Consider the following 27,035-nt stretch of genomic DNA (forward strand, 5'->3'; position numbering starts at 1 on the left):
TAAAAATTATGTTCAAAGAATAATGGTAAAAAAAGAGTTATTGTTTTCTATTTTTAAAACTAGACAACTATTTTTAAATTATATGACCAAATAGACTATATTCTAAAAAATACTGTTTTAGCCCATATTTAAAAAATATATTTTAAAATTTTTATTTATTTATTATTATTTTAAAAAGACCCCTTACGTTTTAACACTTTTATCTCCGAAATTCTGAGGCCTCCAAATTCTTGGCCACTTGCAAATTAGAGACAGAGAAGGGGAGTCAATGTCATCTTCGCCAATATTCTCAAGGTCTTCAGCCACTTACAGAAGGCCCCACCAAGCTTCCAGCTCGGTCAGCCCTCCCGGACCTCCCACACCGCCAGTCGATGCGTCTCCCAACCCCAGACCCATTGCCCAGCTCCTGGCTTTTGTGGTCGTCGTTTTCTTGGGCTTGCTGCAGTTCCTGCCTGCAACCCATTTTCGCCATCCCTCCGATCCTCTCCGAAAATGGGTCCCTTTTGACTCCGGTTCTCCCGTTTCTTCTTCTGTGAGTCCCTTTTGAACCTTGCACTTTCTTTTTATATTTTCTATAAGTTTAGTTTTATTCTTATTTTTTGTAATCGGGTATTCTGTTTGGTTATCTAGAAAATAAAATAAAAGAATGGAAAAGGGCAGACAGGGGAACTCTGAAGCTTACGTTTATTTGTTAAGTTTTTGATAGATAATTTTTTTTTTTTTTTTTACTCACTGGGACTTGAACCTGGAACTTTCCATAACCCTCCCTAACCCTTTGCCGCTTTAAGGGCTCTTAGGCTATTATTGTACCGTTCTCTGTTCGGGATTCTGAAATAACTTAAAACATAATATTTAAAATCTTGAACAGAGGGGTCTTTGAAAAATTTACACTTAAGTAATCCAAAATTGTTGGCATTGGCCTGTGTTTGGTTCCTCAGAAAATGTAAGAAAGAAAGAAAGAAAAAAAGAATAGGAAAGATAACTTTGATGGCTGTATTTAACTTTTTCTTTAGCTTTCTTGGATGCCTAAACAACACAAAAGAAAATATTGAAGCTTATATTTGTCTCTCTTATTATTTCTAGTTGTTTGAAAAAATCAAACTCAAATAAACCTAAATTGTTGTACTGTACTCTTTTGAACAAAGGATTATGTTTTTATTAATGCTAGAAAAGGAAATAAACTTTCATCTTTTATGTCGCCGTACATATTTCTAAGCAACCAAACAGAGTAAGAGAGAAAGGGAGAGCAGCTTCTGATATTAATTTGTTTTCTTGAGTGGTTATTCTGTTGCTAAGAAGACTTAAGAAAGAAAGAAAAGACAGAATTTTCAAGCTCCTACTTGTCTTTTCATTGTTTCTTTCAATAGACAACAAGAAAAATAATTTCCAAAAGCTCAGACAAAAGGATTCCTCTGTTTTTCATTATCATTTTTTTTTTGTTTGAAAGCTCAAAGTTGACCAATCCATACATTTTGTATTAGATTATCTCGAGGGAAGAGTTGTGTTTTCATGAATGCTAAAAGGGAAACAAAAATTTCATTTGAATTATTTTTTTCCCTAAATTTTTCTCAGCTACCTCACAGATCAAAAGAATGAGAAAAAGGAGAAAGCATCATCTGATATATATTTATTTTTCTCTAGTGAACCTTTTGGGCTAACAATGCTGTTGTGTTTATAGTTTAGCAGGTCTGTTGCTTCTGAGGATGGTAAAGTACACATCGTCTCTTGGATGGATTGTTTAGACCTTAGAGTGCTGGCGGTTCTTGCCAATTCAACTCTATCAAACTCCAGGTTCAAGTTTTACAATTTGTTCTCATACATTTGTCATGTCATACACATATCCAGCAGCTGATTGATTTTCTTTCCTGTAAATTTGGGTTCTTTAGATTTTGTTTGGATCTCAGGAAGCAGTGGAAGAAAAAAAATAATTTAAGGAATATTAGTTTATTTTGTTGGTAGTAATGGAAAACATCACTGATGGATTTTAGGAGGTACTTTTATATATTTGAAACCTCCAAGCTTATTTCTAAAAAACACGAGGAAGGCTGAGGCAAGAGTGTGAGAAAAATTTATTGGGCTCAAACTTATGGTTGTTTCCTTGCCCTTTTCCTTTCTTTCCCTTTTTGTTTCCTCTTCCTTAACCGTACAGCTTCTGGGAGCCCAACAGAGCCATAGGCTCCATTTGGACATACTAAATAACAAGAAGAGAAAGTAAAATAGCAATGCCACTCAAAGTAATTGTTGTTATTTTCCTTTACTTGTCTTTGCTCCTTATGAGATTCAAATGAAGCCTTTTACTTCATTTTTTCTCTTCTTAAAATTTCTCCTGCAAGTTTCTCATACATTATTATTATTTTCTTTTATTGGAGTGGATATTCAGCTTGGGAAACATCATGCTATCGGCTTAGTGCCTTTTAAGCCCATATAATTTAGTCCTTTAGAGATTCCTGCTAAGCATTTCGTTAAGGCTATGGCTTGCATGATTTACCAGTTAAATATCATGCTTAGTCAATGTTGAGTTGAATGTTTTTTTGGTTTTTATGCAAATATAAACTTTTCAAATAAATGATTAAATTGGACAATCAGTAAAGGAGGTAAGCAATTTATGCATCTATGACTGTCCTGTTTGTTTGTCATAATATACCAGATTGTGTCATAAATAGAACTTGGATGACTGGTGAAGCATGTATCACATGCATGCATCAAACTTTGTTCACCAAATTTTATGGTGCTCATCTGAGTGATGATTTTTTAAAATTTTTGAGGAATACTGATTGTTTAATGAAAATTTATCTGTATGCAAATGTTACATAGTGATACAAGACATGAAAGTAAGATGCAAGGAGTAGTAGTGTAATTGAGTGAACCATAGGAATCACTCCTAGAAACTTTTAGGCTTCAAACCCAAGTGCTCTTTGTATCACACAAAGAAAATAGTGGCTGCCAGAAATTTAATTGTTCATTCATTGATTTCTTTTCAGAAGATAGATCAACTACCATATAGAACTTCTCTAGGGACTTATAATTCCTTGGAACTAGTCACATAGTAGTAATGCAACTTGGAAATAACAAAACCTTAGATTTTCTGCTAGACTACATTAAAGACTCTCGGAATACGACAATATTTATGATTGAAAATAGTAACTTGTGGCCATTGATTAGGCCTATAATGTGATTTTTGGAAAATGCTTCAAGATTGAATCCATATTAAATTATATAAGATCCTAGCTAAGCCTATTATAATTTAGGGAATGCTAAATTAAAGCTTGGGCCTTGGAGTCCATTCCCTTGCGTCTTTGGTAAACTTTTAAACGTGGTTGTCATTCGTCTCCATCAACTCCCCTCGACTTAGGAAAACTTGACCCTAACTTGTGGAAGACATAAAATCTCTCATAAAGGTCATGATTCAATTGTTGGAATTCTTTATCTATGATCCATGTGCAATTTGAAAGTGGCCTCCCTATCCATTTGATAAGATACTTTTGATAGCCCCATCTTCTAGTTGAAACAATTTGGTGATAAAAAACATCTTCAATTTCCTCCTTTAATCGAGGAGCTGGGGCAAGCCAACATTTGGGCCATCGTTATTTATAGCATCTTCAGGATCAGATCATAGGGTGAGGTCCTCAATGTTGAAAATGTTGCTAATGCCCATATTTTTTTTGGCAAATCAAGAAAATAAGCATTGGGGGTAATTTTTGTGAGCACTTTGTATGGACCAACATTCTTTGAGTAAATTTTCTTATAGACACCTTTAGGATGTCATTTTGGCCTTTTTTTTTTTTTGATAAATAAGCAAGGAATATAATAACAAAAGGTAAATAGCCACAAAGCATACAGTATACAGGGTAGCTAAAACCTCAAAAACAAGATAAGAAAAAAACCAAAAGCCTCACCAACCCTTAAGTAGATGCTAACCACTCCAAGAAGCCTATAAGAGAAAGCGCCTCCTCTCCAATATACAATCTAGCCCAACTCCATAAATTACAGACAAAAGAATTTTTGAGTTTCTGAATTGCTAAAGAACCCCCCTTAAAGGGTAGCCTATTCCTCTCCTTCCAAACCGTCCAAAAAATGCACAACGGGATGAATTTCCAAATCTTTTTCTTTTTTTTTTTCCCCACAAAAGGGTCCCTCCAACTAAATAAGACCTCCTTTACAGTTTCTGGAAAGACCCACTGAACACCAAACAAAACTAAGACGATTTCCCAAAGAACTCTAACCATTATATAGTGTATAAAAATATGATTTACAGTTTCTTCTTCACAACCACACAAAAAGCAACGATTAGGGAGCTACCATCCTCTTTTTTGGAGCTTATCTAACGTAAGCACCTTCCCCCACGTAGCCTCCCAAGCAAAGAAAGCGACTTTGGTTGGAACTCTATCCACCCATATGCAATTCTTCGGGAAGGCGGTGTCATTAGGGTTAACCAGTAAACTGTACGCTTCCTTAACTCCAAACTGCCTGTTTCTTCCACCCTTCTAAGAGACTGAGTCATCCTCCAAAGTTAGCCTATAGCCCCTCAGGACATGGAGCAAATTTCCTACCAAATCTAATTCCCAGTCATTAAAAACTCTAAAGAATCTTAGATTCCAACCTTCCTGACTGAAATTCTGGTCCCAAACTTCCTCCACCATGGCGTTCTTATGTGCAACCATGGCAAATAATTGTGGGAAACTTTGGGATAGCGTTGTACGGCCGCACCAATGGTCAATCCAAAATTTGATTTTATTGTCATTTCCAATTGTGAACAATATATTTTCCAAGCACCAATTTGTTTCCTTCAAAATCTCTTTCCAAACCCCTACTCCAAATGCCCCATTAGCCTTATTTGTCCTCCAACCAAGGCCCTCTTGCCCATATTTCACCGAAATCACCTGCTTTCAAAGATTTTCCTTGTCACAAGTAAATCTCCATATCTATTTGCCAAGCAAGGCCTTACACAAGAGAGCTAGCTTCCTTAAGCCTAGTCCACCCTTATCCTTATCCGCACAAACTACCTTCCAATTAACTAAGTGGGCTTTCCTCTCCAAGTTTCCCCTTCCCCAAAGAAAGTCTCTTTGTAATTTTTCTAACCTTCTTGCTACTACCTTGGGCATTCGAAAGAGAGACATTTGATAAATGGGCATACTAGCCATCGTACTCTTTATGAGAGTGATTCTCCCGCCTTTGGAAATATATTGACATTTCCAAAGTGCAAGTCTCCTCCTCACTCTCTCTTCCACCCCATCCCACACAGAGAGAGCCTTGTTAGGAGCCCCTAAAGGTAGTCCCAAATAAGAAGAAGGCAAAGAACCCACCCTGCACCCTAACTCCACTGCCATCACATCAACCTCTTCCACCTCACCAACTGGGAAGATTTCACTTTTGGTCAAATTGATCTTTAAACCTGACGCGACTTCAAACAAAAATAAGGTCCAGCTCAAGTGAGTTAGGTGCTCTTTCTTTGCTTCACAGAAAATAATTGTATGATTAGCAAAAAAAAGGTGGGAAATATTCAAATTCGACCTTCTTCTTCCTCGGATTCTGCACCCTGAAAGGAAGCCCATCTCAACAGCCCTCCTAATGAGAGTACTCAGCACTTCCATTCCCATAACAAAGAGGTAAGGAGATAGGGGATCTCCTTGACGAAGCCCCTTGGTAATTGGAAAGAAGCCTGTTGGCACCCCATTAACCAAAACTGAAAATTTAGTTGTAGAGATGCATCTCCACATCCATCCCAACCACTTTGACTCAAACCCCATCTTTTGCATAACCTTCATAAAAGACTGCCAGTTAATGCTGTCATATGCTTTTTCGATATCTAATTTACATATAAGCCCTTTCTCTTTTTTTTTTTTGCCAAGAATCAATCACCTTGTTTGCTATTAGGGAGACATCCAAAATCTGTCTACCCATCACAAAAACATTCTGATAAGGGGAGACCACTTTTCCAATCACTTTCTTGAGCCTATTAGCTAGCATCTTAGCCATCAATTTATACAGCCCCCCCAATAGGCTTATAGGTGAAAAATCCCCAAGGTCCTCAGGCCCTCCTTTCTTTGGTATTAGAACCAAAAACATGGTATTAAGGCTCTTTAAAAAAGAGCTTTGTTCATGGAACTCCTTAAACATTTCCATGACTTTCTCTTTTACAAATTCCCAACAGTTTTGCCGAAAAGCCACTGTGAAGCCATCCGGGCCTGAGGCTTTGTCTCCATTCATATCCATCAAAGCAGAGTGGACCTCTTCCTCAAAGAAGGGAATCTCTAGGTTCTCAGCTTCTTGGCGGCTTATTTGATCTAATTGCAGCCTCCCAATATTAGCCTTCCAGTTTGAATCTTCTGATAGCAATTACCTCTTCCTCAGAGAAGGGAATCTCCAGGTTCTCAAATTCTTGGCGGCTTATTTGATCTAATTGCAGCCTATTTGGCCTTATACTTACCATAACCATATCTCCTTCTTTAAAATCAGCAAACTTTCTTTTCAAATCAACAAACTTTCTTTTCAAATCAACATTGCTTTGTAATTCTCATTGCTGATGGCAATTTTCCTTCGATCATCATCGTGTATGTCATTTATATGTTTGCTAAAAGCATTAGCTTCAACACTTGGTCGTGCCTACATTGGTAAGGGAATTAAACCAATAGTTTTCTAAGAAAGTAGGCCACTCATGATCTCAAGGGGGTTGTGATCTATAAATCTGTTTGTTGAACTGTTGTATGCAACCTCAACCATTGGAAGAATCTGATCTCAATTAGTAACATGTTCCCTAACTAGGAAACAAAGTAGATCACCCAAATTTCGGTTCACAACTTCTGTTTAACTGTTGGTTTGAGGGTGAAAAGCAAAGGAAAACTTCACCTTTGTGTTCAGCATCTTGCATAAGTTTCTTAAAAAATAACTCAAACTTTGCATCCCACTTGAAAACAATAGTCTTAGGCAAACCATGAAGTCAAACAATTTCTTTAAAGAAGAGTTACAAAACATGGAAAACATCCAAAAGTCGTTGAACATGGGATAAAGTGCACCATTTTAGAGAAACGATCTACCATGACAAATATGGAATCATGTCCCTTGAAAGTTTGTGGCAAACAAAGGACAAAGTTCATGCTTAGGTCTTGCCATGGCTCATTTGGCACAAGGAGTGGCATGTACAACCCTGTATTTTTCTTCCTACCCTTTGATAGTTGGCATGCGCAACATTTAGAAACATTCTTTTTTTTTTTTTTATAAGTAAAAGCAATTGTATTAAGAAAGCCTGAAGTACACCTGAAAGTATACACGAAGTATACAAGACAACAAGGCCAAAGGAAGAAGAAAAACGCAAAAAAATCCCTTACTTACAACCTAACCAATCAATGAAATTGAAAATGGACCATGAAGTACAATCTACATGCACCCTAACCCAATCCAAAAACGTGTACAAAAAAGACCGTAAAATAGCTTGATCTGCTAATTCAGTATCTTCAAAGATTCTTTTATTTCTTTCCTTCCATAAAGTTCAAAATAAACATAAAAGGGCTGCATTCCACGTCTTTTTTCTTTTCTTTCCAACAAAGGTGCCGTTTCAACCAAGAATGGTTTCCTTGATAGAATTGGGCAAAACCTAATGAACACCAAAAAGAGCAAAAATAAGGTGCCAAATCATAGCTGCCTTGGGACAATGAATAAGCACATGATTTGCTGATTCTTCATCCGCTTTACACAAATAGCACCTACCTGGTAAGACCCAACCCCTCCTTTTTAGTTGATCCATAGTTAGAATTGTTCCCCAAATAGCCTCCCAAGCAAAAAAGCTGACTCTCTTTGGAACCCAAGGATTCCAAACTAAGCTTGAAGGGAACTCTCTACCAATGCATGGAACTAGGGATGAGAAGAAAGACTTAACTGTAAAGAAACCTTTCTTTGAAACCCTCTAAAACATGACACTCATCACCCCTTCTAAGCGCATGACCATGTAACCTATTGAAAAAAGTTTCCACCTCTTCCATTTCCCAATCATTGTTAAGTCTTGTGAATACAGGGTTCCAATGACCTAAATTCCTGGATTGATCCCATAACTAAGCTACCCAAGCATCCTTGGAGGAGGCATGAGAATACAAACTTGGAAAAGGCTCTTCCAAAGAATCCTCTCCACACCACCTATCCTTCCAAAACCGCACTCTACTACCATCCCCCACCTTAAAAGCCACCCTTTTGCTAAACTCCATCCACCCGTTCCTAATCGCCTTCCAAAGCCCCACTCCATGACTCTCCCTTGAAGTACCAAAACACCAACGTCCTTCTCCCTCTCCAAATTTCCTTACAATCACTTGTTTCCATAAAGAATCTTGCTTGGAAGCAAATCTTCAACAATTTCCAAGAAGAGCCTTATTTAGCCTAGAAAGGTTTCTGATACCTAAGCCCCCATCCTTTTTCTCCATGCAAACAATAGACCAATTCACCAAATGCAGCTTACTTTGAGAAGCTCCTCCCCCTCAAAGGAAGTCTCTTTGAATATTTTCCAACCTTAGGCTCACCTTGCGAGGAATGATAAATGACGACATAAAGTAAATTGGGAGGCTAGAAAGAGTGCTCTTTACCAAAGTCAACCTTCCTCCTTTGGACAAATACCGTCTCTTCCACAAAGCGAGCCGTTTTTTAAATCTCTCCTCCATTACATCCCAAACCTAAGATGATTTGAAAGCAACTCCCAAAGGCAGACCCAAATAACAAGACGGAAGAGAACCCACTTTGCAGCCCAACACCCTAGGCAAGTCCGCAAAATTAGGAACCACCCCCACTGGAATCAACTTGCTTTTGTGAAGATTGATTTTTAGCCTTTAGAAACATTCTTAGCTACATCATTTTTTAAACTTAGAAAATAAAAAGCAATCCTTTGTCATTGTAGTTGTTTTATCTCTCCTAAAATGACCAATTGCCCATCGAGAATGTAGTTCCCATATCACTTGCTCCCGATGTGATGTGTTAGGTGAGCAAAGTGTCACTACATGCTCCAAATGACCCTCCCCATGGGCTTATATAGGATGCAGGAAGCTTTTGGAGACCCTTAGAGCCATCTACACTTAGCTACAAGGGAAGAGTGTGGAAGCTTCTAGAGATGCCTAACTTGGCTAGTAAACCTTGGAATAGTGTGGGGTGTTCTAGAGTCTTCCAAAGTCATCTTCTACATAGCCTTGTACATAGACTAGTGTAGGAGCATCTAGAATATTCTTGATTTGTAAGGAACCCTCCAAGGTTCTAGAGACTTCCTAAGGTGGCTATAAATAGGTGAGACCCTCGTTTGGTCAATGCACCAAGCAAGTGAGCTTCCAAGCACTCGTAAGCATCCTTTGAGAGCAATAAAGTTTCTGTTTCTTCAAGTGTTGCCTACTATGCCTTCTAAAACTTCTAAGTCGTGTGTATCTTAACCTAGTGAGCTAAGCATCGAGGGTAAGGCTGACTTAATAAGATCAATTGTCTTGACTTGTCTAAGTGCCGCATCGAGGGTAAGCTTTTGAATGGAAACAAGGTTGGCTGACAATTTTGGTACATGGAGGACATTTTTAAGAATAAGGGTAGGTGTGATGCATATGTCTCTGAAACCTGCAACGGTAGCTAAAGAGTCATTGACCATTGCAATTTTCTTGTTACTTGGGCTTGGGGTATAGGTATGGAAAAGTTGAGATTTGGAGGTCATATGGTCTGTGGCACTGGAGTCTATTATCTAAGAGTCATCATAAACCCTGTGTGAGGCATTTATGCAAAAAGAGAGTGAAGGTGTACTTGAAAGAGCCAAAGAACAAGTTCTCAGTTTCTTAGCTTCTCCATTTCTTCACTATTGAACCCGCCTGTTGCTGAATTTTCCTCAGTTTTGGGTTGCTCTGCCATGTGTGCTTGAGGCCTTTGCTACCCTCCACGGTTTCCCCATTCACGACTTGGTGGTTTACCATTTAGCTTCCAACACTTCTCTTTTGTGTGCCTTGGTTTCTTGCAAAAGGTGTACCAGAGATTGTCCTTGTTCTCCTTCCACTGATTGTCTCTACCTAAGTGTTTAGGCAGATCATTCTTTCTTTGCTTTGAATATTCTGTTTTTGCAACTAGGGATGATCCATCAAAGGTTTGTGGTTCAAGCATAACACTCCTTCGGCTTTCCTCGCCTCGAATCAGTGCCACCACCTCATTAAAGCATGGAACCTCCTGCTTGCCAAGAATCTGGATTCTCACTTGATCAAATTCTGGGTTAAGCCCAACAAGAAAATCAAAGACTCTATCTTGTTCAAACGAAATCCTTTAGAATAGTGGCATCCTCAGGACATTTGGTTTTTATCACCCTATAATGATCAAGTTCTTGCCACAAAGCTTTCAATTGATTGACATATTCAGTAACTGTTTTACTTCCCTATTTTGCAGCAATCGTTTTCACCTTAACCTCATATACTTGAGCCACATCTCTAGCTTTTGAATACGTTTGTTGGATTGCTTCCCAAATATCCTTAGCTGTAGCCAAGAACATACATGTGTCGCTAATCTCAGGAGTCATAGAATTCCGTAGCCACGCCATAATCATAGAATCTTCTTCATCCCATGCTTCAAAACGGGGATCTCCTGGTTTCGGCCCTGTACTCATAAGATGGCTGATCTTCCCTTTCCCTTTCAGCACAGTGCAAACAAGTTGAGACCATTTAAGGTAATTTTTTCCATCTAGCCTATACGCAGCCTGAATGTTTTGCAATTCCCTGGGTTGTTGAGATCAAACAATCTTCTCCGATTGTGCTGTAGTAGTTGTCTCTGCAATCTCCGACATCTTCCACGAAAAAACCTGATCTCTTGGGAATTAAGGCATATTGTGAGACAAAAAAACCAGCAACAACGAAGGCTGGTAAAAGAACACGTGAATAAAAAAAATCCAGTTATGAAGGCCAGAAAAATGGCGATGAAGGCCAGAATGATGCTCAAGTCTTAAAAATCTACAGCTCTGATACTATGACACGAAATATGGGATGAAAAATAATAAGTTCTGTATATTAGATTGACTATACACAGTTTATATAAGAGATTACAAGAGAAGAAATAGGAAACAAGAGACATATTAGGAAACTAACTTATTCCTAAATCATAAAACTAACTATTTACAGAAATAAGAAACTAACATAATAGGAAAATAATTCTCCTATTCTATTTATAGCTCAACAACCACTTGTCTCTATCATGTCTCCTTTTGTAAAATGTATATGTTGAGTAGCTGTTAGTGCAGGGTAATTCTAGGGCAAATATATAGGGTTGTCCAACACAAACACAAATCTCAACTAAACAAAGGCTAAGTACGTGGGGTCACTGAAGGCATTCTTTTTTCTGCATTGTAGTTCAATGAAGGGTTTTTTTGTTATATACATTCTGATGTATTATGTTTCCAAAGGAATGTCTAATGAATGCTAAAGATTTTTGAGAAAGAAGGGTTTAGTGAATGCAAAATAGGGCATAACATCGATATGTTTCAAGAAACAATAATATTTTATAATAAGTAGAGTTTTGCTTTTCTTCCTACCAGTAAATAATAAAGAAGGCCTTCTCTAAAAATCTTTTTAGAAATTTAGAATTGCTAGAACTTTTCTGGGTGTTGCCATGGGAGTTCTATACTTTTTAACTGAGTTGATCTCTTTCATATTGTTTTTAGATATCCAGATAAGGTTCATTTCCATTTCTTTATACCTGAAGGGCATGATGACAAAGTATCCTATTTTAAACTGAAGGTGTTATTTCCGCATTCAGACCTTGAAATTTTTGGGTAAGCCATTTCATGTTTAATTGGATCACTCAAAAACTCCAGCTTAGTGTTTGTAAATTAATGTAATTACAAAAAAAGTGCAGGCAAGAGGAAGTTAAAGAGAAAGTTAGGACTGCTAATTCTGGTATAGTGTATGCTGGCCGCTCTTTTGAGGAAATAGTACCTTTTGTTATACCGACCATCCACAGGTCATGGGGCAAGTTCATATATATCTCACCAAATGTTATTGTAAAGGTTGGTTACCCAATATATTGCTATTGTTTGTGATTCTTTCTGTGTTTCCTGAACCTCTTAGCTGGTGGATTGAATGTCACATTGAACCACTGACAAATGAAGTTTAATTTCTTGAAAATGGAAAAAAAAAAAGAGCAACAAGTTCTTATAAATATATTTTTGAACATAAACTTGTGCTTGAAATAGGAGGTATGATTAGATAATGCAGTTCCGCACAAAATTTTGTGCCTTCTCCAGCATTCAAATTCTTGGTAAAAAATACAGGGAAACTAGATACCCGTGATTTTTCTCTTTAAATTACTTTGACCAGAAGAATTATATTAGTTTGTTGGCTAAAAATTGAATGTCACGGTACTTGATAATTTGGGCAGGAGGTCTTAGCTGATAAGAATCCATTCCAAAGTTTACATGATTGACAACTTTCTACTTGATTTATTGCAGGGAAGGGTTGAAGAACTTCTTGAGGCTAACTTGACCAGTTATGCTGTTGCAGTTATTGAGGACTGTTCTAAAAGATTGGATAATTATGTTAATTCAGAGGTCTTAGCTGCTATTCAGAGGACAGCTTCAAAATCTTGGATATCTGGGACACCTTATGCAATGAAGGCTTGTATGCCCGACTCTAGTATACTTTTAATCGATCCTAGGAAATTGGATGAAGATCTTGTGGAAGCCATCCTATGGTGGAGCAAAGTTCTGAACTGGAGTGAAAGGTTTGGTATTCACCTCTTATTTATTTTGCAGTTTTGTGGTCTTTTTTTGCCTTTTTGTTTTAGTCATAAAATTTGGATCCACTCTTATTGTTTTACTTTGTGGCTGCCAAGGAACCACGGAAGCTTTGTTTTCAATAAGATTTTTCACTTGAAAGTCTGTTGTGCATGCTGGTAATCACTTTTACCATCAAGAGCTTGGAAGGATTTCCTACAATGGCATATGAAATCCTAGTCATGAAATGACAAAAATTACCCTTGTCTCACCTGCAACATGTGGAATTTTTATGGGCTTGCAATTATTTTATAGGTTTGTGCTGGCAATGGGGTATGAGTGAGGAATAGATGTGAAGGCAATAAGTGGCTTGTGAAAACATGTTCTGGTTGGATTGACATGGGCACATGGTGTTAGATCAAGTAATTTTTAGTAATTAGGCTTCAAGAACAAGGTGGTAAGCTTATTTCTTTGACAATAAGCTTATTTCTTTAACTGGGTTCCATATTCTGATAGCAAAGAGTGAATTATTTTCTTGGTCCCTTTTTTCTTTTGGCAAAAAACAAGTTTCTACAGTTGAGGTTGAAGAGCATTGCTATGCTTCTTACATGTGGTTATTGAGGGTTTTGGGTTTTTATTGTTGTTGAAAAGAGAAAAATGTGAAGAGGAAAAAGAGTGAAAGAAAGTGAGGCCACTCCCTATTGCTAGATGGCTCTCTATATATTGATAAAAAAATAATCTAGAGATACAAAGTAATCTCTTTAGCTGATAGCAGACATAAATATATAAGCACTCCTGGATATTACATTGACACTCCCCCTCGAGCTGGGGCAAGGATGTTCCAAGGGCCTTGATTAGAACACTAGTTTGAGAAGACACATTTCCAAGGCATTATCTAATATATTTCTATCTTGATCTGTTGACTTCTATAAGAGACTGCTACCTTCTAGCTCATAACAGCTTCCTTAATAAAATGATAATCCACTTCAATATGCTTGGTTCTCTCATGAAAGATTGGATTACTAGCTATAAGTGGGATTTATTATCGTAATATATTGTCATGGACTTATCAAGTGAGAAACCAATCTCCTGTAGAAGATTCTTGATCCACATGAGTTCATAGGTTGTATGGGCCATTATTTTGTACTTTGCTTTAGCATTGGGTCTTGGCACTACATTTTGTTTCTTACTCCTCCATGAAACCAAGTTTATGGATTGAAACAAGATTGGTAGACAATTTAGAAAGATGTAAAACATTTTTCAAGACTAGGGAAGTCTGTATTTTAATTTCACCTTGACCAACAACAATAGTCAATGACCCATCAGCTGTTGCAATCTTTTTATTACTTGGGCATGGACTGTAGGTACTAAATTTGAGGGAAGAATTTGTCATGTGGTCTGTTGCTCTTAAGTCAAGGACCTAAGAGTTTGGAAAATTAATATTCGAAGCACTTAACATATGAGAGATAAGAGACTTACCTGCAAGTGCCAATGAGCAATCACTCGAGGGTTTTTCCAGAGTTCCCAGCAAGTTTCTTAGTTTTTGATTCTCTTCTTTGTAGAACTCTCTAGTGTCTTGGGAACTTTCATCACTTGGTTGAGTAGCAAAAAGATGAGCCTGCCCCTAATGACCTTGTTATCTGCCTTTACTATTTCAGTTCTTCCCAAAATTAGGTGGTTTTCCATGTAATTTCTAGTGACAATCCTTTTCATGGCCTGGTTTTACAGTAATTGCACCAACGATTTTCTTTGTTGTCTACTTTGGAAAAATCCGCCTTGCCATTCTCGTAGCTGAAAACCTGATTTGGTCCACCATTGGGAAGCATTGTCGGATTCCTGTATAGCCGAGCCATCTGCTTCTTGGGATTCAATCATCACCCCTCGCATTCCTTCTTCTGTTTGAATCATAGAGATGGTCTCATTCAATGATAGCAACTCATCCCTGTCTAGGACTTGGCTTCGAACACCTCAGACATGGCAAATAGTTCTTTGAGAAAGGATAGAAGATGAGAAGGGAAAAATAGGAGGGAATATGATAGAAGAAGAAAAAGATTTCTAGGAAAAAAATTCAAGAGACCCAATCAGCAAGAAGGGAAAGGAAACAAAATCAATCGACAGAAAAACAGGAAAACCATAAAAGCCGGGAATAACAAATCACAGAAGAATGCCACATAACCAGCAATAAAGAAGCAAAAGAATTGCTTGAACAAAAAGAAATTCCATACCAGAAGGCAACAAAAAAACTCCAGTAAGCCTAGGGCTCTGATACCATGTGGAAAGAATGATTGATTTTTTCTAAATTTAATTCAAGTTACAGGTCTAGTCTCATATATATATATAGCTGATGCTAAAAAATGAAAAGAGAAACTACCATATAAATCCCTACAATCAAGGATTGATATTAATACAATTGACTATACATGGGATTCTATATTTACATAGTTTCCTTAACTAAAAAATCCTATGATTATGTGACTTTCTAACAAAGTACATCGCTTAACTTATCAAAGCAGGCTCTTGATGATTGTTAAGACATAAATGGCCCTTTCCAACTCCCCTTGAGCAACAACTCTAGGTTATTTTATTTTTTATGAGAAACAACAGTATAGTATATTATGGTAAGTAAAAATAAGTACAAAGAAGGATGAGAGATCCTCCAATAAGTACACAAAAAGAAAGCAAAAACCTCAAAGTTTAAGAATCTATACAACTATGAGATTTCGCAAACCATGTCCCATGTGGGAATACATAAAAAATAATCTATCATTGCTAGCCCACACCCTTGGAACCACACACCAACATTCATTCAAGTTGGATCAAATTAAGGGGAACACCTTTAAAAGTTGTGGTGCAAGATGCCCAAAAGGAGGCTAAGAAATGAATTATTTTCCAAAGATCCTTTGAAGTTTTTGCCTTATCCTAAAAAATCCTAGCATTTCTTTCTTGCTACATAACCCACATTAGAGCAAGACAAGCAAACTACCACAACACCTTGCCTCTACTAGTATTTCCCAATCCTTTATATGAAATAATCTCCATTTCACATACACTCCTAAGAGGAATCCAATCTATATGAACCAAGCTGAATAGTCTATGCCAAGGCCCCACTCAATGGGCATGTAATAAGATATGATCTACCATTTCACCACTCTCCATGCTCAAACCTAGGTTGTTGTTCCATTTACACTTCCTCATTCACATTTCCTTACAAAAAGACATTTTTCAGATCCAGTTGATATGATATTCAGGCAAAATTTACAACAAAAAATATTAGAATACCAACAGAATTAATGCAAACTATAGGAGAAAAAGTTTCAAAGCAATCTATCCATTAGTCTTTGTGTATCCTTTTACTACTAATTTAGCCTTGAGTTGTTTAATGGTTCCATTAGGCTGGTACTTTCTAACATAGACCCACCTGCGACCAACAGTGTCTTTACCTTGTGACAAATAAGCAAGCTTCAAAGTGCCATGATTGGTAAGGACACTTATCTCTTGTTCATGGCTTGTTTCTACTTGATGTAACTAAGTGCTTCCTAGTAAGTTATGGGAGAAAGCTAGAGTAGAGCATTTGAATGAAGAAGATAATTTATCAAAGGATAATGAGTGTAGGTACATTTGCCTTTTTTGAAAGCAATTGGAAGTATAGAATCATGAAATAAAAGGAACTAGAGAAATAGATGGTAGGATTTGCCACTGGAGACTCTAATTGAGTAGGAAGCTGAGATTGATTTTGACCCACTACTTGCAAAACACTTTCCTTCTCTGATATATGTGCAAGGGGATGGGGTTATGAAGTATTTGAAACACTATGTATGAGAAGAAGAATTGGAGAACATGAATTACACAACTTATCATCTAAAGAACCTAAATAAGAGAGTAAGGAGTGTTTTCAAAGAACGTAGCATTGACACTCACAAAGAATTTGTTGGTAATGGGATCAAAATGCTTGCTACCTTTCTGTTTTTCAGTAATATCAAAAAAAAAAAAATGCACGTAATGGCATGAGGAGAGAATTTGTCTTGATGTGGAGGAAGATTATGGAAAAAGCAAACACAGTTAATTGTTGCAGGTGGAAGTGAAAATGATGGGAAATTAGACAATAAAATAGGGTAAGAGGTCTGGTTATTTAACATTGCTGATGGTGATTGGTTCATCAGGTAATAAGCAATGAAAATAACATACCTCTAATAAGATTTTGGTATTTTAATGTGAAATGTAATTGTATGAGCAATTTCTAGTAAGTAATTATTGTTCTTCTTGCAAGTTCATTTTGTTAGGGTCTATACGCACGAGATTTTATGAACAATACTATGGGTAGAATAAAAATTTGAGATTCAAAAGCATTATTAGAATGAAGAATGCAAATAGAGATCTCAAACTGATTATCTCTTTTTTTTCTTCTTTTTTCTTTTTAATTTCATTATAAAAGGCTTGGAATGTATGTGGTACCTTGGATCTCCTTTTTAATTTAAAAACCCATGTAATCTTAGAATAGTCATCCATAAAACACGCAAAATATAAGAACCTTTGAGCATTAGGAATTTGATAGGGACCCTAGATATTAGGATGAAAGCTTGCCACCTTTTTGTTTTTTAGGAATATCAAAGAAAAATGCATTGAATGGAATGAGGAGAGAATTTGTCTTGCTGTGGATGAAGATTATAGAAAAAGAAAACACAATTAATCAATGTTAGTGGAAATGAAAATAATGGGAAATTAGACAATAAAATAGAGTAAGGGGTTTGGTTATTTAACTTTGTTGATGGTGATTGGTTCATCAGGTAATGAGCAGTGAAAAAAAACATACCTCTAATAATATTTTGGTGTTTTAATGTGAAATGCAATTGTATGTGCAATTCCTAGTAAGTAATTATTGTTCCTCTCTACAAGTTCATTTTGTTAGGGTCTATACACATGAGATTTTGTGAACAATACTATGGGGTAAAATAAAAAATTGAGATCTAAAAACATTGTTGGAACGAGTAGTGCAAATAGAGATCTTAAACTGATTATCTTTTTCTTTTTTCTCTTTTTTAATTTCATTATAAAAGGTTTGGAATGTATGTGGTACTATGGTACCTTGGATCTCCTTTTTTAATATAAAAACCCATGTAATCTTAGAATAGTCATCCACAAAACGTGCAAAATATAAGAACCTTTGAGCATTTGGAATTTGATAGGGACCCTAGATATTAGGATGAATCACAAGAAAAAAGGCTTACACTTATCTCATTGAACTAAGAAGGAAAGCAAATGTATGATGCTTCCAAAGTTCACATGATTCACACTCTAGTTTTCTCTCAGACTTAGTATAGACCCAACAAACATGGATAGGAGTAATCAAAGAAGACAGGTTAACAATTGATGGGGGAAATTGGGAAAACCGTTTAAAGTGTGTTCAAGAAAGGTAAGGAAAGACATAAATAAACTTTAATTGAGATTATAATTAGTCAGAATTAAATTAAGATTAGTATTTATTGGAATCAAATTAGGAATGGCTAATTAGGTCATAGGAGAATTAGAATTAGAGTCAGAATAGGTTGTTAGAATCTTAATAGACTTTGGGTTTCTTAAAGAAGCCTATAAATAAGGCTAATTGACGTAAACCAAAGTAATTGATTGATGATTAAATAATATTAGTTTTTTTTGCAAGTGTTGCAATTCTAATGGTGAGACTCCATTGATTTTTTTTTTTTTTAGGTGAGATTCCTAAAAGACATTAATAAGATTCTAAGATTTCTATCTCTTCTTCCTCGTATCTTCTTTCGCTATATTTTTTATTTTATTTTTCTCTACCACAAACTTTACCTCTTGTTCCTCTCCTTAAACCCTAAAAAAATAAAACCCCTACCCCACCTATTTGATTGTAGGCAAACCATCCTAGGGTTGTTCTATATCAACAATGCTAGAAATCTTCTTACTGGGCTTGTCTTGTAGAGAAGGAACATTGAGGTCGTTTAGTGAATCATGCTCAAGTCCTCTGTCAATTATCGGTGGATATTCTACAAAATAAGACAAAAAGGGGAAAAATGTAATAGAACAATTAAGGTTTTAGTTAATTAGCTAATGGGAAGAAGATAAAGTGTGGAATGTAGAAGATGAACTTAATTGAAAAGCGAAATAAGGTATTGGGTGGAACACTCTCCCTTAAAATGATAGAAGAAGATTGGGTCCCCCCGAGGAGCATCTTTGACATGATGTCCATCAAATTTAATGGTTTTGGTACTTCCAAGAGGGGGATAGTTTTGTGGCAAGCTGCGAGCATTGCTCTAATTCGGGGTTGTGTGGTGGGAAAGAAACGCGAGGATTTTTTAGGATAAAGCAAGGAATTCAGAGTTTCTTTGGGACTCTATTGTTTTCCTTGTTTCTTTTTGGGCTTTCTATTCCAAGGTGTTTAAGGGGATTCCCCTTAATGTGTTACAACTTGATTGGTTAGCGGCGTGTACTCCATAAGGAATGGTCCTTTATAGAGAGTTTGCTAGTTTTATAGTGTAATTTCCTGTAATTTAGTTTTCTTTGGCGGGAGGATTTCTCATCCTTCTTATTGTACTTCTTTTTATCTATCAATATATCTCTGTGTCGTTTCCAATAAAAAAAAAATGATAGAAGAAGATTTATCCGCCGGAGTAAAAAATGACCTTTTTATTGATTTTTCATATTGTGAAAATAAGGAACTTACTAGCTACATGTCAAGCTCTTGAATCAGTAATCCACGGTAAGAAAGAGTTAATGGTGGTGAGAAAAGCATGAGCACCTGTATGAGATATCATGATAGTTGGATTAATCAGTGAATCTTTACCACTGACATCAAGTTCAGTTTCTGCAATTTGATTTTCAGGACCATTATTAATGGAAGACTCAACTTGATTTGCCTAAGCTGGTCTAAACTTGTCCTAGTAGTTGTCCAGGGTATGATTTGTTTTTTGTCAAGGAGATTGGATGAGTGGAAAAACGGTTTTTTGTCCCTAGGGATAGAATAACTCTAATTCATTCATGCTTGTCTCACATCCCTAGCTATTTCTTAATTTTTTTCAAGATTTCAACATCAGCCACTTGAAAGATTGAGAAATTACAAAGAGATTTTTTTTTTAGTTAGAGGTTAGGGAGGGAAAAAAAAATCATTTTATTAGTTAAGACCTAGTGTGTAGGCTTAAGGATTCTGAAGGTTTAGGATTTGGGAAGATTTCGTCGACAAATCATGCTCTCTCGGGGAAGAGGCTTTGGAGATTCCTTAGGGATGGTTCTACTCTTTGACATTAGGTTATTATGAGCATTTACAGGACGCATTCTAATGGTGCTCGCATGCTAATGGTGCTCTTGGGAGGCCATTCTACAAGGGTTTCAGGTTTTTTCTACACACACCTACTTTGTGGTAGGTGATGAGGTGAGAATTCGTTTTTGGGAAGATTTATGGTAGGGAATCAACCTTTGTGTTCATAAATTTCAAGACTTTACAAAGTTGTCATAGTTAAAACTCTCACCACATCATCTATTCTTAGCAACTCATCTTTTTCTTAGAACCTTAATATTGGTCATAACATCATTGATATGGAGATTGAAGACTTTAAAAGACTCATGTCCTCTTTGACTCATGTGCATTTGTCTCTTCTGTCTAAGATGCAAGAGTTTGGCCATTATCCCCTTTAAACTTGTTCTCTGTAAAATAACTCTTAATAGTTTTGTCCATATCAAATTTAGTCCATTTCTCTCTAGCTAAATTTTTATGGAAATTCAAAGTGTCATATGAGGTCGAGACCTTTGCTTGGCTAGTGGCACATAATAAGATAAATACCAACAATTTGCTAAAGTTAAGAAGATCTTTCAAATATCTTAAGTCCTTATTGATGCATTTTGTGTATGAGGAGTGGAGATATGGTTGACCTTCCCTTTCTATATTGTCTAATAATCCTAGGGCTTTCACACAGTCTATTTAGACAAGCTAAGATGGATTGAGTTTTGCGTATGAGTATATGCAAATGATGATCATTTCATATAAAGGTTTGAGGAGCTCCATTAGAGGCAAAACCCTTTGGCAAATCTATCTCAAATTGCTTTGGATTGCTTGGCGAGAGAGAAATGCTAGAATCTTTGAGAAAAGTGAAGGACACTAGAGACATTTGGGATCTACTTCCCTTTTATTCTTCTTTCTAGGCGTCCTATAACGACACTTTTAAAAACATTCCTTTCAATATTATTTAGCTCAATTGAAAGCCCTAGGATTTCTTGGTCCAATGGGCTTTCACACAAATTCAACAAGTTCTTGGGGTTTTCGACAAAAGGCTTGGAGAAGGACATTTTGGATTTCTTGGTCAAGATCAGAAAAAGGAGGGAAAGAGTCCATAGTAAAGTTCTTTTGGACAAATCGAAATTTGAAAGGGAATTGAAAAGACTAGAATGCTCCATTAATTACGAGGGGGGGAAGAAGCAGAAGAGTGGTACGCAAGAAAGAAGGGGCCAGATGTTGGAAGTATAATGAAGTTAAGGTTGCTAAGTTGGAACGTGCGGGGAGCTAATGATAGCTCCAAAAGAAAGGTGATTAAGGCCATGATTAGGAATCAAAGGGTGGAGTTGTTTTGTCTATAGGAGACAAAAATTCAATCAATGTCTGAGGGTGTGGTGAGGAGTCTAGGCTCTGGGAGGTTCTTGGACTGGGGTGCCATGGATGCTCATGGTTCTGCGGGTGGAATTTTGATCTGTTGGGATAAAAGAACCCTGGAGGTGCTTGAGATGGAGGTGGGACACTTCTCTATTTCCTGTAGGCTCAAGAATGTGGAAGATGGGTTCGTCTGGATTTTCACAGGAGTTTATGGGCCGTTCTCTAGGGAGGATGGGAGGCTTTTTGGGAGGAGCTAGTGGCAATTAGAGGCATCTGAAATGACCCTTGGTGTTTAGGGGCCGATTTTAATGTCATCCTCTCCCAAAGAGAAAGGAGCAGTCAGGGAAAAATAAGTGGTGCAATGAGAAGATTTGCCCAGGTTGTTGATGAGTTAGAGCTTCTAGATCTTCCGTTGCAAGGTGGTGTGTTTTCCTGGAGTGGGGGTAGGAACAACCAATCTTGTGCTAGACTAGATAGATACCTTGTGACCCAGAATTGGCTTGATAAATTTTATAGGGTTGTCCAAAGCAGGCTGTCAAGGCCCACTTCTGACCACTTTCCCATCTTGCTGAAAGGTGGCGGGTTAAGACGAGGCCCCTCTCCGTTTAGGTTTGAAAACATGTGGCTGAAAGTGGATGGGTTTAAGGACCTTCTTCGGGGATGGTGGCAGGGGTCTGGGGTGAGTGGGAAGGCCAGTTTTAGATTGGCCTCTAAGCTGAAGGTGTTGAAACAGAAAATCAAATACTGGAATAGGGATGTGTTTGGAAGATTGGAAGTTAACAAAAACTTGGCTCTGCAGCAGGTCGAGTTCTGGGATAGGGTGGAAAGTGAAAGGAGCCTCTCAGTAAGTGAAACGAAGATGAAAAAGGAAGCTAAGGAAACTTTCAAAAAGTGGGTTCTGCTGGAAGAAGCCCATTGGCAACAAGTGTCGAGGGAGTTGTGGCTGAAGGAAGGGGACAAGAATACAAGATTTTTCCAACGGATGGCTAATGCCCATCGAAGAAACAATTCCCTGGAGAAAATTAAAATCAATAGGGTGTGGAGGACTGAGGAGCAGGAGGTGAGGGAGGGGATTGTGAATGCTTTTCAACAACTGCTTTTTGAAGAGCCAGGTTGGAAAGCGGATATTGAGGGGCTGTACCTCCAAAGTCTAAATTCCAATAAAGCTGAAGGCTTGGAGTTGCCATTCACTGAGGAAGAGATCCACTCTGCCCTGTTGGACATGAATGGTGACAAAGCTCCTGGGTTGGATGGGTTTATAGTGGCCTTTTGGCAATTCTGTTGGGACTTTGTGAAGAAGGAGATTGTGGATTTGTTCAAGGAGTTTTTGAGCAAAAATCTCTTGCCAAAAGCCTCAACACCACTTTCCTGGTCCTAATTCCAAAGAAAGGGGGAGCTGAGGACCTTGGGGACTTTCGGCCTATCAGCCTATTAGGGGGACTGTACAAACTCTTGGCCAAGGTGTTGGCAAATAGGCTGAAGAAGGTCCTAGGAAAGGTGGTTTCAGTGGACTAGAACGCCTTTGTGAGGGGCAGACAGATTTTGGATGCCTCGCTTATAGCTAATGAGGTGATCGACTTCTGGCACAAGTGTAAGGAGAAGGGGCTGATTTGCAAATTGGACATTGAAAAAGCCTACGATAGCATTAACTGGAATTTCCTCATGAAGGTCTTGCACAAGATGGGTTTTGGGTCTCGATGGATGGAGTGGATTTGGTGGTGCATTTCAACTACCAAATTTTCTATCTTGGTCAATGGGGTGCCAGCAAGCTTCTTCTCGAGTTCCAAGGGGTTGCGTCAAGGAGATCCTCTATCTCCTTATCTCTTTGTCCTGGGTATGGAAGTGCTAAGTGCACTCATAAGAAGGGTTGCTGTTGGGGGGTTCATCTCAGGTTGCAGCCTTCGAGGAAGAGGGAGGATGGAGATGGATGTCTCTCATCTACTCTTTGTTGATGACACAATCATCTTTTGTGAAGCTAAGAAAGAGTATCTAACCTCCTTAAGCTGGATTTTGGCTTGGTTTGAGGTGGCTTCTAGGCTAAGAATAAACCTAGCTAAAATCGAATTAATCCCTATTGGGGAGGTTGAAGAAATTGAGGAAATGGCAGAGGAGCTTGGGTGTAAAGTGGGGGCTCTTCCTTCAGTTTATCTGGGGTTGCCCCTTGGAGCCCACCACAAGGCCATATCTATGTGGGATGGGGTGGAAGAAAGAATGAGGAGAAGATTAGCCATTTGGAAAAGATAATACATTTCTAAGGGCGGGAGAATTACCCTCATCAAAAGCACTTTGGCCATCATTCCTATTTATCAATTGTCCCTTTTCCGAATGCCCAAGATAGTGGCAAGAAGGCTTGAAAAGTTACAAAGAGACTTCCTTTGGGGAGGGGGAAGAATGGAAAGGAAAATCCACCTAATCAATTGGGAGGTGGTGTGTACTCAAAGGAGAATGGAGGGCTAGGTATACGAAAGATTGATCTCCTTAACAAAGCCTTGCTGGGCAAGTGGATTTGGAGGTTTGCCTTTGAAGATGACATATTTTGGAAGAAAGTGATTGGGGTGAAGTATGGTCAAGAAGGCTTTGGCTGGTGGACTAATGAAAGCTCGTGGGGCGTTTGGAGTGGGGGTGTGGAAGGAGATTTGGAAGGAGGCAAATTGGTGTTGGGATAACATAATGTTTAAGGTGGGTAAGGGGACTAAGGTAAAATTTTGGACTGATCATTGGTGTGGTAACGAGGCGCTGTCCAAAATTTTTCCTTAGTTATTTGCCTTGGCGGTGCATAGGAATGCAATGATCAATGAGGTGTGGGACTCTAGCCTCGGTCAAAGGGGCTGGAATCTCAGATTTGCTAGAGATTCAAATGATTGGGAGTTGGATTTAATAGGAGCTTTGTTTAATATGCTGAGGGGCTTCAAGATCTCCTAAGAAGAGGACTTAGTGGTTTGGAGAGGTGGGGGTCAAGGCACCTTTGGAGTCAGACATGCTTACAACCTGTTGGTTGCTCCCAATACCCTTACCTTCCCAATTAGATGCATTTGGGTGGACAAGGTCCCAACTAAAGCTGCCTTTTTTGCTTGGGAGGCTACGTGGGGGAAGATCCTCACCTTGGATAGGCTTCAAAAACGAGGGTGGCAATTTCCTAATTGCTGTTTTTTATGTGGTTGTGAAGAGGAAAATGTAAATCACATTTTTTTACACTGTACAGTGGCCAGGGTCCTTTGGGAAATTGTCCTTGCCTTGTTTGGGGTTCATTGGGTGTTCCCAGAGGCAGTTAAAGAAGTGTTACTTAGTTGGAGGGGCCCTTTTGTGGGGAGAAAATCTGGTATTCCATCCCATTGTGTATTTTTTGAACGGTATGGAAGGAAAGAAATATATTAGCATTTAGGAGGGGTTCTTTGGATATACAAAAACTCAAAAATTATTTTGTTTATAACTTGTGGAGTTGGGCTAAAGTGTACATGGGATAGGAGTCCTCTTCGCTTTTAGTCTTTTTGAAGTGGCTAGCGGCTACTTAAGGGCCGGTGAGGCTGCTTGTTTCTTTCGTTTTTGGGTGTGGCTGTGTTGTATACTTCCTGTATGCTTTGTGGCGTTTTACCCTTTAATACAATTTGTGCTCACTTATCAAAAAAAAAAAATTATTATTTAGCTCAATTGATATTTGATGTGTAGATCAAAAGGGTTTGGACAGTAATGAAAGGAGCTTAGTTTGGGTTTGGGAAGATTATATCTATTTATATTCTCATGTAGACTAAATCTTTTTGCGTTAGTCTCCTTGTATGGTGGGGGAGCTTAGTCATATTTTGATTAAGTTTTTGTAATTGTGAGGACTCCTTTGCCTTTTCATGTACTTTTTATCCATAATTAATACATCTTTTGTTTCTAATAAAAAAAAAGCAAAAAAACTAATCAATGGACAGCAAAATAATTGGCTTGTAAGGTAGTGGCTTGGGTCAGAAGATTTAGAGTTGGAAGCTACTAGGGTTAGGTTGGTAGAGCTGGTGGCTAGGGTTTATGATCGATAGCAGTTAGGCTTTAAACCTGCCCTGATATCATGTTGAAAATAGGAAAAACACGAGAAAAAAGATTGAGGGAAAGCCAGTGTTCAGCCACTCATTTTTGCTAGATATGGCTTTCTTTATATATTGGTAGAAAAACAATGTGGCATAACGAGGTATCCTCCAACTAGCATAAGACATAAATTCCTCTAATTTTACATATTAACAGTTATTTTGCTCTCCTTCGGTTTCTTTTAGTTTCCCTCCCTTTGTGAGCTAGTCCTTGTCCATCCTTGTCCCTTTCACTCTTTCTTCAATTAAATTTTTGTATAAGAAAAGGACATGATGGCCATTTAAGGAAATTGGCTATCAAAAGAACTCCCTACTTGGGCCTTTGTAAGCTCTCGTGAACTCTAAAGTTACATGTAGATTTTATTCTCATTATTTTAAAAAATCAAGACACATGTGAGTCTTGTATTCTTTCAATTTACGACATGATAACTAGAACTTTTTTGGGTTCCCATAAATGGTTTGTACCCCAAATTTGTATAAAATTGCTCATTCTATATTTGTTTCTTCAACATAGTAAGGAAAAAAATGTTAAGGAGAATGATTTTCTCATGTGTAGTTTTACTATGAAAAATACAAAGAAAATCAAATATAATTAAAAGTAGTGGGTAGTTTATGTATTTTCAAATTATTTAATGTTTATATAGAAAAATTATAATAAGTTAAATGAGTTTGAAGTAGCATATAAAAATAATTTATTAACTCTAAATTTATTTTTTATTTTTCTTTACTTTTTCTTTTATTCTACTTTTCTTTTTTTTTTTCTTTACCTTGAATTTCCTTCAAATTTTTTAGGAAACAAGCATGGCCTCTGTGATCTATCCTTCAAATTTTTTTTGTGTAAAACATAGGTCATTCTCTCATTGAATAAATGATCTATCCTATTTTATCATCCTTCAATTATTTTCGTGAATTCAATTATGCAGTTCTCTTAATATTCATTCCGGTTCCAACAGATTGCAGAATTGTAGCGCTACCATATTGTCACTGACTTATATGGGTTTACCTTTCACAGGAGCAGTCCTAAAAACCCGGCGATTGCATTAGCTCTCCATGGCAGATATTCCAAGCTTTCTAGTTCTTGGTTACTTGGGCATTCAAGGAGAGGAACTGGCAAGGAGATAATGATCATACCGTATGATGGACCAACAAACATGTGCTCTGGATTTGGCAATGGACCCTCGCAATCAGTTCCAGGCAATATCTGGAAACAGTACCTTCCCCCCATGGCAGATAGAATTTTGGGCAGCTAGAATCTTCATTGGCATCCACACACCAGAATTTGCTTTGGACATGATGCATCATGGGCATACTGTGCGGATAATCCAACTCAAAGATGTTAAAGTCAAGGTCCATTAGTGAAAAATGGTTCTTGTTATTCTTTATTTGTGGGCTTTCTAGCCCGCAATAACCTGTATAAGAGGCTTGAGGCAGGACTGGAGAAGCATGAGCTCTTAAGCACACTTTAGCTGAATGTGAGAAATATGTTAATAGAAATGATATACTTGCTAGCACTCTCAAACTAGGCACATGTATTTAGTCATTGGTTAAAGGACTGTCGAGCACAGCCCAACTAGACTCGTGTAAGATGTTTGGTCTTTTTTTGCATGGATCTTTGTCCTAACTACATCATTATACTAACCGAGCATAATGAAGATGATACTGTGTTTGATCTGTCCGAGTG

At 37.6% G+C, this 27,035-nt stretch overlaps 1 protein-coding gene across 1 annotated transcript; it reads left to right on the plus strand.

Moving 5' to 3' along the window:
• The first annotated feature begins 226 nt into the window (after window positions 1-226).
• LOC117923796 lies at window positions 227-27,029 on the plus strand. The gene is made up of 6 exons (XM_034842250.1): window positions 227-532; window positions 1,679-1,791; window positions 11,642-11,752; window positions 11,836-11,986; window positions 12,428-12,699; window positions 26,367-27,029. The coding sequence occupies exons 1-6, from the start codon at window positions 269-271 to the stop codon at window positions 26,602-26,604; spliced, it is 1,149 nt and encodes a 382-aa protein (XP_034698141.1). The 5' UTR covers window positions 227-268; the 3' UTR covers window positions 26,605-27,029.
• Window positions 27,030-27,035: the final 6 nt, after the last annotated feature.

This window comes from Vitis riparia, chromosome 10, assembly GCF_004353265.1.
Source record: "Vitis riparia cultivar Riparia Gloire de Montpellier isolate 1030 chromosome 10, EGFV_Vit.rip_1.0, whole genome shotgun sequence".
In the NCBI taxonomy this organism is placed as follows: domain Eukaryota; kingdom Viridiplantae; phylum Streptophyta; class Magnoliopsida; order Vitales; family Vitaceae; genus Vitis; species Vitis riparia.

What these genes read in the sequence shown, in the direction of transcription:
- LOC117923796 (XM_034842250.1), top strand. Translation starts at nt 269, where the DNA reads ATGTCATCTTCGCCAATATTCTCAAGGTCTTCAGCCACTTACAGAAGG. An exon ending in TCAACTCTATCAAACTCCAG is followed by an intron (nt 1,792 to 11,641) that starts GTTCAAGTTTTA and finishes TATTGTTTTTAG; the next exon opens with ATATCCAGATAAGGTTCATT. An exon ending in GTTCTGAACTGGAGTGAAAG is followed by an intron (nt 12,700 to 26,366) that starts GTTTGGTATTCA and finishes TACCTTTCACAG; the next exon opens with GAGCAGTCCTAAAAACCCGG.